Consider the following 10,711-nt stretch of genomic DNA (forward strand, 5'->3'; position numbering starts at 1 on the left):
AAATAAACCACTGAGGATTTCTGCAACCAATAAAAATTAACACTGCCTATTTTAGAAGCAGCAAAAGCTGTTTTCAAACAGGTGGTAAATAAAGGAACTAAGACTGAGAGTAATTCTTCAAAGGGACAGAGAACCTACCTTATCAAAGGGAATACCATACTTCTTCAGTACAGAAGGGGAGATTAGAGTCATCTTATGACGAAGGAAAGCTTCACACCCCTTGATGCTACTGGGAAAAAAACCTGACAGAAACACACACATACACAAAAAAAACCATTAGAGAGACTTAATCTGTCAGAGAGAAAAAACAAAACAAAAACAGGTGAATGAAAAAGCCAAATCGAAAAGCTGTGTGAGAACTGGCTTATTATCGACTGCTACATTTTTAATATTTATCGAGTAGAGTGACATTTTTTTCCATAATGGAAACCAAAGATTATTTCAATTATTAGCTTATCTTAAACATAATTACTTTCCCTGATAAATGGTGAAAGAAATACAGCAGTATTCTGTTTAGAATGAATTCAACTACAGCCAGAAAAAACCCTAAAACATTGTACTTAAACTTAAACAACAGTCAGCAATTAATTTTGTATCTGTCAATTCACTGATGCATTGTGCAGTCACGTCAGTACCATCTATCCTAGAGAAAGAACTGCAATTATTTATGTTCTTTTTTTTTTTTTTACAATTTAGCATAGTGGACTGGACTCTCATATATAAGAAATTGGAAATGGCTGTCTGTAACAAAAAATTATTTTGGGTCATAAACCACTTTTGGATTTGCAGTTTCATGTGCAAACCATGGCTGTAATGTGCAAATACTAAATGACACAGTTTCTCTTAGAAAAGCTGTTCCAGCTGCAAAACAAACACATGCAATACATTCTACTAAAAGACAGTTTTTAGTTTTACTAACGTCCATGAAAATGCTGTATGGAGGTGTCTTGGGGATAGCAGGCTTTAACGGAACAATAAGACAAAAAGATCTCTGTCTCTGTTCATCTCTGTTCATCCACTCAAAAAAGAAGATCATTGCAACAACCAGTACTTTGTTTACAGTGGTCTATATAGTCTGACAAAGCAAGGATGGTAAACTAGACAATGACTTCAAGTTTAATTATTCAGACACCATTTCAGCAGAAAAAAAAAGACTAACAGATTAAAATTGAGCTCATCTGATTTGTAAGGGTGACCTTAATACATACAATACAATCCAGCATACAATCCAGCTTTATAAGTCGCTGAGACCCCAAGCAACATCAGTACTCTCAACGATTTATGAAATAGATAAAGTGAGATATGCAGACAAAGAAAAACATAACAAAAACCATCAGTAATAATTAATTGGAAACTAATATTAAGTCATTTAAATGCCATACTGAAACCGAAATGTATAGGCATGGACATACGGCTAAACCAAATATTGTGTGGTTTTTCATTAAAACTATCCAACATTGGTTGGATTGGTTCAGAGATTTGTTTGAATGTCTTGATGTGACACATGAATAAACACAAAAAAACAAATGTAGGACAGGAGTATCTATCAGCAGCTTTCATTTTGTAATACAGCTTTCAGTTTAAAGGAGGCTGGAGAACCCTGAATTATATGTATTTGTCTTTCTTCTCAAATTAGTTGTCTTTCAACTTACTGAGCGAGCCAATCGGCATTTCGACTGCATTTTACATCTATTTTACATGGGCTTATGTGTTTATGGATTTGTCAGGTTACATCTCTTTGCAGCCAGAGTTCATTAGCATGCTACATCTAGGTTGTTCTCTCGAGCGCACTCAGATTAATTATGAAGTGGATGTTGTTGTTTAATGCAGACCTGCCTCTGTATGCTGCGATCACGATTCAATATTTGTTAAATTACCCAACCCAACTCCTTTTAATCTTTTACCTGTAGCCAGGCGCTCCAGTCTCTTCCCATGCTCGGGGGGGATGGCATACCTGTTAAAGACAGAGATATGGAGCAGAGAGTTATTTTTGACTGTGTATGAACATGCTCTGTTAATTATGTCTACGGGGCACCATGTGTTGACAGTTGCAAACAAACTTTCAATGAGCATTTGCAGTTTCAAGACTGCCATCAAGTGGTGGACAAGTGAAAAACTTCAGAAAGGTGGATCAAGCTTTTAATACACTGCACTGTTATTTTATATGTAATCTTAACAACATACAGCATGATCCTATCATTAATCCCCCAGCTGTGCTCACACTCCTTTACAATTACCCATATTTTTCCAGCATATGTGACCATTTAAGGTTTGGTCTTCATATTATATTAAATCTTGGCCACTATAATATTTCAAAATTCAAGCCCAGTTATGTGTCCGATAAGGACACAGTAACCATCGGTGATTGCTGCTGAGTTATGAGTTTGCAGAATTTCAAGATGACCTTATTCTGTGTCTTCTCGTTCATGCTGCTGATGCAACCTGAATATATAATCTTCTCAAACTTCCCTGCAAGAAATCCATGAAGCGTGACAAGATTCCCTCTAGGTTTGACTAGGCATTCCATTTGACTAGTACCATCCACCCTCAGGTGTGTGGAATTTCTATCATCATACCACCTGTCAGTTTAACACGGCAATGAGAGACAGGGTGAGAAAAGGAAGCAAACCTCAGGTAGAGGTGACACGGGGAGTTTGGGAGAGGAGGGGGAGGGTATACAGGATTGAGAAGAGGTGAGAGAAGTGCATCTTTTAAGCTGCTCCCCTCCAGGGACAAGATGTCAACACATCAGTGAGATGAAAGAGTCTACGTCAGTGAGTGTGTGTGTATGAGAGAGTACTAGATGATAAGGGTATGCATGTGTGTGAATATTTGGTACACCAGGCTGCTCTTTCTGAGTGTGTATGACTGTTTCTGTGTGTCTGGCTGTGACACTGATCCCTGTGGGGTTGCAGGGCTCACTGCTCTAATGAGCAAAACTCCCTCCAGGGCAAGAGAGAGAAATGGAACAACCAAGCTGACAAAGAAATGAAAAGCAAACTTCATTCTGATCTACCTGCATTTCCACTTCTTCTTTACCTTTATTACTCTAGTCCTAACCTCCTAATGACTAAGCTCTGATAATTCCTTTCGCAAATACCAATCAGACCTGTGCAATAGGCACTCTGTGATGGATCATGATACCTTTCACTGCGGTCAATACAGTACGTCCTCTAAAATGAAGAAGATAGTTTGATGAATTGAAAAAAAGAAAAATCTGTTCATTAAGCTGGCTCAATGAAAGAGTAACAACAGAGAAAATTCCAGTAATTATATCCCCAGACCCCAATTAATCTGTAAGAAAAAAAATCAATGATGCTTGCTGGGATGCCACACTTTCAAAGTATAAGACAAAACCCTCCAACACGGACGATTTGGAGCTCTAATTGTCCGTACTAATGCAGTTCCGTTCAATTCAAAGACAATGAGAAATCTCAGGCTTAACAAACTACTACTACTAAGAGTTTATGGTTTTGATCTGTGTTAAGCGTTTGTGCTAACTGTGTACCGTATTGATTGACTTGCTAAAATGCCAAATTTCACCTTGGTCTGTTGTACATACAGGAAAGACAGCTTCCGAGAAGTCAATTTAAATGCTTGCACCCGTGGAGAATAGCACAGCTGCCACACATTCCCTGCCTGCACATGTAGCCTAATTGCTTCATCTGTTGTTCCTTTACAGCTCTCACCACTACTTAGAGACTCAACACTCATTTATTTCTTTGTGTGCCAAAAACAACCACAGGGAGAATCCTCTGGGGTCTCTATGCATTTGAATTGGCATGTAAATCAAATTAAACCTGTAACACTGTAAATACTTGCTATTTAAATCCATGATAAAAGCTATTTTCCAGCTCTGCTAGAAATGTAAAGGATATGCATCTCCTCTATACTTTCTCAGCCTTAAAATAGTCCCCACTATGCCCTGTATTTGTTTAAACATGTCACATAAAATTGTTTCTTTGACTATTCACAAATCCACAAAACTTGAGTTAACTCTTTACCTTGAAAAAAAAAAAAGTATAGACAATTATCTGCAAACCAGCCACTTTTCAGTGGAGGAAAACTTCCCTCTTTTTTTGTGAATAGTATTTATAATAGTGTCCTCTAACTTAAAGGAGAGACTTGTTAACAGAGTTGAAGTGTTCAATGTATTGTATTATTGCACAGCAGAATTCTCTATTCTTTTTGCATTTGGTTCCTCTACTGAAATCTAGAATTTGGCTTTCCAAACCATCTACCATCCACCTTCAACCACTTATCTGGGTTTGGGTTCATGGAGCAAGCAGTCTAAGCAGAGAAGCCAAGACCCCGCTCTATCTGGACAGCCTCCAGCTCATCCAGAGGGATGCTGAGATGCTTCCAAGACAGTTGAGAGATATCATCTCTCCAACCAGTCCTGGGTCTGCCCCAGGGCCTCCTCCAGGTAGGAAGTGCCTGAAACACCTCGCCTGTATCCTAATTAGATGCTTTCTCCTCAACTGGCTGCTTTTCAGTGTGGAAGAGTAAAGACTCCAAGTTCCTCCTGAATGACCAAGTGTCCTTACCCTGTCTCGAAAGTAACCCAGCCACCACTCAAAGGAAGCTCAGTGTAACCATGAGGTCATCCTTTTGTCTCACAAGACACAGCCCTTGGCCATAAGTGGAGGTAGGAACAAAGATCGACTGGAAAAAACCCCAATTTGACTATTCTTTAATGATCAACGCCTTCTGTGCTCTGAACCTTGATTGCATTTATTATTTAAGGACTTCGATATAATGCTTTTAAAGGGCTGTAATCACCTTTAGCTTCAAATTTCTCATTTTTGTCTAATTTGTCTGCCTGGTTAATAGAAAAGAGAAAAAGGACTGATACAATCTGTGAAACATTGTTAGATTAGACCTTCTTGCTGTAGGAGTCAGATTATAACTCAGTGACGAATAGAAAACACAAAAATGATTCCATCTCCTACTAATCACTGTTCCTTACTCACCAAGATTTGGGCTCTCCAAAGTGAAGGTAGTTGATGCTGTAAAGGTCCATATCTTCGGTGTGCCAGGAGAAGGTAGTCTTCCACATACCAAAGTATAGATATGGAGTGTTGACACCCTGAATGGAAACACCGCAGTCCTCCTCTATAACATCCAGGATAGAGTTCAGGTGGGCAATGTTCCACTCATCCACATCCTAGAAAATGAGAAACAGGCTTTAGACCTGGGTTACAGATTGGTACCGCAGTTGATGATGGCATTTTAAATCCAATCACTATCAGCTCAGCTACACAAAGAGACAAGTGCGCTGTGTCGCTAAAGTGCTGCTCGACATGTTTTGACCTTCAGTTGTTCAAGCCAGCAATGAAGAAATGCTACTCAGGCTTCCAATCACTCTATATTAATAGAAACCGCACTATTCACTGATTTTACTGGGGGTCAACAATGCAGTGCAAAACTGGAGGATTTGTAATGACTATTGAAGTCCCTGTGTAGAAGATCCTTCTGATTACTTTCATTATTCTGGTGTATTTGTGTGCATGTAGAAATGTCAAACAGTTCCAATATTGATATACGGTAAAGTGTGAGTTGTTGGACAGTGACACGTTTAAAATGTCAATTTTCCCTTTGTACTCCACCACAGTGGATTTTAAATCAAGCAATCGAGATATGATCAAAGTGCAGACTTTCAGCTTTTATTTAACAAAACTATTTGCATTACCAAACTAGGAATTGCAGCTATTTGTATACATACTCCCTCATTTTTAAAGGCTCAGAACTAATCGGTGAAAAAAAGCTAACCATTATTAAATATAAGGATTGGTTTTAACACTTGGCCAAAAATCCTTTGGAGTCAATCATTGCCCGAAATCTTGATCTGACAGACGTCACCAAATACTGCGCTTCCTCCACTGAGGTGCTCTGCTGAGCCTTTACTACCTGTTTCTGGGTATTTCCGCATTCAGTTGTGTATTTAATAAGTGAAAAGCTGCTCTATTGTGCTGGGGTTAATTGACTTTCTTGTGCATTGAATGATGTCCCATTTCTTTCCATTGCTTTTGCAGTATGCTTTGTCATTATCCACGTGGACCATAGGCGTCAGCCTAATTACATTTGGCCCGCGAAGCCATACCAAATTACTATTAGAGCTGGCCTACTGGTATTATACAGCTAATATATATATTGTTTAGTATTAAGCTTTGCTTGTTCCATATTCAGTTTTTCAGCAAAACGTGTTTGAGTCCATAAGAAAAGATTCATTCTTATATCTGGAGGAATAAATATATTTCAACAAATATTAACGTTAGCCCGCGACTTTGTTCCAGTTTTGAATTTTGTCCCACTGTGTATTTGAGTTTGACACCCCTGACGTGTACTGTGAAGTGCTGTCTAATCAGCTTTGCAGTATTTGCCTGAATCTGTTTCTTCCTTTCTCAATACTCTTCTCTATCCATCATTGTGGTAAAAGTGAATTTTCATTTCATGTGTCCAAATGATTTTTCCAGGACTGTTCTGGCTATTTTAGATGTTTTCTGTCAAAGTTTAATCCAGACTTCTTGTTTTTGAGTGTAACCAGTGATTTGCACCTTGTTGTAACTCTCTGTATTTCCATTCATGAAGGTAGACTTTGACACTTGTTTCACAAGTCACTAAATACATGTTCCACACTCATCAAGTTCAAATATTATCTGCTTCATTCGTCATGAAATAACAAAGGAACAGGCCATGAACCTGATCGTCAGTCAATTTAATTTTGTTATTATTTTGCTTATGATAAAACGAATTGTAAAAACTCAGCAGGGAATGTAATAAGAGAAAGCTAAACTAGAAAGGTTGGCTTTAGCATCAGCATGCATTTAAAAAAAAAAAAAGAAGAAGCAAAAACAGAGAGAAGAAAGATCCATCTACCTCATCGTAGAGGCTGCCACTGACATCAGCACCATATATGGGTGAAACAAAAGTGAGGTTCTTCCAATACTTCCTCTCAAGGTCTTCATAATTCAGGTAGCGAGGCGTACAGTACCTGTGAGGAAAAAGAAAGAAATTTCATTTGACATTAGACAGCGATCCTTGTACAAGTACTTTGCTGTGGTCTAAACCGGAGACGCAGAATCAGAGCTACTGACACCAACACCAAAGCAACTTATTTCTACTCTTAACTTTGTTTTAATAATATTTGCTATGCTTGTGTTTTTTCGCTAGATTTAGTATCCTATTTTTATTTTACTTTACTGATGTGAGCTTCTTTACATCATGCTTACTTCTCTATTCAGTTTTTACATAGTCTTTAATTTAAACATTTACCTTTTTTAAAAATTCACTTTTATTGTATTTTTGATTTTTATTTATGGCTTTTTGTATATTAAGCTTTTCACATTGCTTTCTATGGTATGTGCGTAATTTTTTACATATTGAGCTTCTTTGTTTGATTCGTGTTTATTTACTGCTCTTTCTGTTTACTTGACCTCCTTTTTATGTAATTTTAACCTTATTAAGCTTTCATTCATTTCATTTCATTCTCCTTTATTCTATTTTGTTAATGGTCATGTTTAATACTGTTTTGCCAGCTTGTGGTCAATTTCTCTTTATTAGTATAAGACAAAACCTTACAGGCCTTTTACAAAGGTTTGTAAATACTCAAACTCTGAAGAAATTGGGTTTTGGCTGTGACAACATCAAAATGAAACATTTGTGTGAAATTAAGAACTATTCCTCCTGATTATTAGAGTTAACGAAGCATGTAAACCAGTTAGTTAAAACTCACATGTCACTGTTGGCCAATCGTCTGAACTCCTGCACCGTCAGAGGTTTTTTCTGGATGTTGTATTGAATGAAGAGCCCTGATTGGCCAGCCACCATCTGCTGAATTGGAGCATCGATGACCAAATCATCTATGTCATCATAGGTGCGACGGGGCTTCCAGCCTTTAGGAGGAATTACCTGAAGGATAAACAGAGGAATCAAAAACAACGATGTAGGAAATTTATTCAAAAGAAAAAGTCAGTTCCTTGTGCATTTACATGTCACACTATACATCATTCTTCCTTTTCTTCTTTTGATTGACTAAATCCAACTTCGGTTCAAACTACGTATAAAATGTAAACCCACTCACTAAGATAAGGTAACAATATGATAAGTTTAAAAAAAAATAACTGTCCAAGGTCTGATTCAACTCACTACTTACCTTAGCCAGGCCTGCCCGATGTGCACCCTGAGACTCCATATAAACCAGATACTTGTTGAAGTCCTTGAACTCTTCCATAGTGGGCCTGAAGGTCATAATCTTGCAGGTGGGGTTTGCAGCGGTATGCACCTCTGCTCCCGCCATCCTGCCACCTTACCAGGTAAAACCTGAGGAGAAAGAAAAACAGAAGATATTGATGATGTTCCAACATTAATGTGAATTTTGTATGAATTTTAAAATTCACATAAAAAGTATCTGTCAAAATACTTTACCCCTATACTGTCTATGGTTAGTGAAAATGCAGGGTATTAGTTAGTTATTTAGAGTGAATTTCAAGAGTGGCGCAACAAGAGGACAGATGGTTTTGCACCCCCAGCACCAAGTCTTGTTACAAATGCAAAATACAATGCAAAATGCCATTTAACAATTGTTCACCTCCTATTTCACTTTTTCCACACTCATCACAATGATATATAATTTCAAACAGCTTCACTATAGTTATAATGTTAGAAATTCTTTAGTTTTTCTGACGATTGCAAAAAATACAAATCGCATTACTAGAAGATCTTGTGCTCATTAGCAGGGTAACTGACTTGCGTGTAACCGACAGGTTCGCCACTAGATGGAGATAGAGATTCGACAACTGTGGATGTGATCTAGTGATCCTTTTGCTCATGCCAACAACCCTTTTCAGATTTTTGTCCCTTCCACCCATCCCACTCCCAACTCTGAGGTTCCTGTGTATCCAGACAAAGGATCAACGGGTGAAGCTGTTGTGTTTGTTTGGCCTTATACTTCTTTATAAGGCTACTTCACTGCAATCTACATTATATGCGACCCAATTAGTGGTATGCAACCTAATTATGTAATAGGCAATCACAGGCTGGAGCAAGTTTTCTGGGAGGGGAGTTAAAAAATGCTTAAGCACAATGTTTACATCCTTACTCTTTGTCGGGGTGTTAAAACAATCGTTTTAAAACCCTGCATAACCTCTGTCTGGCATAAAATATATATATATATATATATATATATATATATATATATATATATATATATATATAGGGATAAATATCTCCATTAAATCACAGCAGAATTGTACTTACGTATTAATAACACTGCATGAACGCTTCTGGCTTTGCTGATCTTTGTTGTCTGCCAACAAGCTAACTAGCCAACTAGCCTACGTTTTGTTAGGATGCCAAATAATGGCTGAACAAACAGCGCAGCTTGCTAGCTCGGCTGACTAGCTCGCTTATATTTAAATGATACCCACCGGCTTTAATTTAATGTGTGCTCGTGGGGCATTGCGGCTCAACAGTATTTGGTGCTAACAGTTAGAGAGGGCAAAGCATTACAAAGTGTTAAGTTAAGCCACCTATCGCGTTAGCTAACTTCTTACTGCACGAGTCAATGAGATTTAAATGCCCCTCACAAGAAGGCTGCACACAGGCCTGTAGCTACCCCCTTCGCCACTTTATGTAGTGCAGAACATTTCATCTAGCACTTCTCTACTGTTATGTGTTATGCAAGTTTAGCAACAGACCAACAAACAAAGCCAAAACATACACCGCGAGAAGTCCAGTGGCATGAGAGCGTGCCAACTTGTGTTTGTGGCAGTGCTAACGCTTAGCTGTTGATAGCTCGGCTAATTCTGCACAGGAGTCACGAAATGCACCCTGCTTTCACACAAACTGGCGCAAAGCTAGCTTCCTCTGCACAATTTTCGCCGGTATTTCAAATCATGTCCGCATTAAAGTGTACAGGGTTTTGTTTTGTTTTGTTTTACCTTGATTTAGAAAGACTCGGGTCGTGTTGTTGTTTATCCCCTTCCTTGTTCGTACAGCTGATTCACATGACAGCTGCTGCTGATTCGTGCCGTGCAGAACGGCGGTGTCCCACACCGCCTCCACAGGCACGGCCGTGGTGCAGTAACCTATCCAGGCGCTGTGAGATCTGCGGATCGGGAGGCGAGCCCGTCAACTGGAACGCAGCCAGAGACGTAGGTAGTAAGTGCACCTGCATCCCCAGCGCTAAAAAGTCAAAAAGTGCTGGTCTAATATTTTGTCATTTCTATAGCTGCACCTTGAGGCCCAGAGGTGAAAGTTATTTTTGTTTTTAAAGCTATAAATAAATTTTAAAAAAATCTGGAGTTAATTGTGCAATTTGTAATATCAAGGGCTAAAACAATTAAGCTTAAGTTAAATCCCAAAGGATTTTTTAATAGTAGCTTAACTTAGCCGAGGCTCTTTTAGGCATCTGATGAAAATAAGTTTTGGGTTGCCTGGTTGTGAGAGGTTTGTTAGGTTGGGATTTAATGCTCCAGAATTAGTACGGAATTAGTCATTTATGAATAATTGTACAAAAAAAAGTTATTTCGTGTATCCCCTGGACTGAGGAGAGTAGACAATGAGATTTTGGTGGTGGAAGGAAAAGGTACAAGAACGCATTTGAAGGAAGAGGATGACAAAGAAAAAAGGGGCAGCAGTACTGGAACAAAAGCAAAGGACACAGCTTATAGTGAGTTGTATGCAAGGCTGGACACTAAAGAATAGAGAA

The 10,711-nt window shown here is 38.5% G+C and overlaps 1 protein-coding gene across 5 annotated transcripts in view; it reads right to left on the reverse strand.

The window, feature by feature from the left end:
• kdm4c (lysine (K)-specific demethylase 4C) overlaps positions 1–10,165 on the reverse strand; it is a 30,768-nt gene extending 20,603 nt beyond the window's left edge. For 2 of the 5 annotated variants that reach the window (XM_085277026.1, XM_085277024.1), the window contains exons 1-7: positions 9,942–10,162; positions 8,156–8,322; positions 7,736–7,911; positions 6,880–6,994; positions 4,974–5,167; positions 1,905–1,954; positions 139–242 (exon numbers count right to left, since the gene is read on the reverse strand). In XM_085277026.1, coding sequence (XP_085133152.1) covers positions 139–242; positions 1,905–1,954; positions 4,974–5,167; positions 6,880–6,994; positions 7,736–7,911; positions 8,156–8,299 — 783 coding nt within the window. In that variant the 5' untranslated portion in view covers positions 8,300–8,322; positions 9,942–10,162. Of the gene's footprint in view, positions 1–138; positions 243–1,904; positions 1,955–4,973; positions 5,168–6,879; positions 6,995–7,735; positions 7,912–8,155; positions 8,323–9,258; positions 9,441–9,941 lie in introns of those variants that run through there. The other 3 variants (XM_085277027.1, XM_085277028.1, XM_085277025.1) reach the window with 3 other exon arrangements.
• Positions 10,166–10,711: the final 546 nt, after the last annotated feature.

Source organism: Mchenga conophoros, linkage group LG6, assembly GCF_057382185.1.
Source record: "Mchenga conophoros isolate Kocher_MC1m ecotype Shallow Benthic linkage group LG6, M_conophoros_male_GT1.1, whole genome shotgun sequence".
NCBI classification, from domain to species: domain Eukaryota; kingdom Metazoa; phylum Chordata; class Actinopteri; order Cichliformes; family Cichlidae; genus Mchenga; species Mchenga conophoros.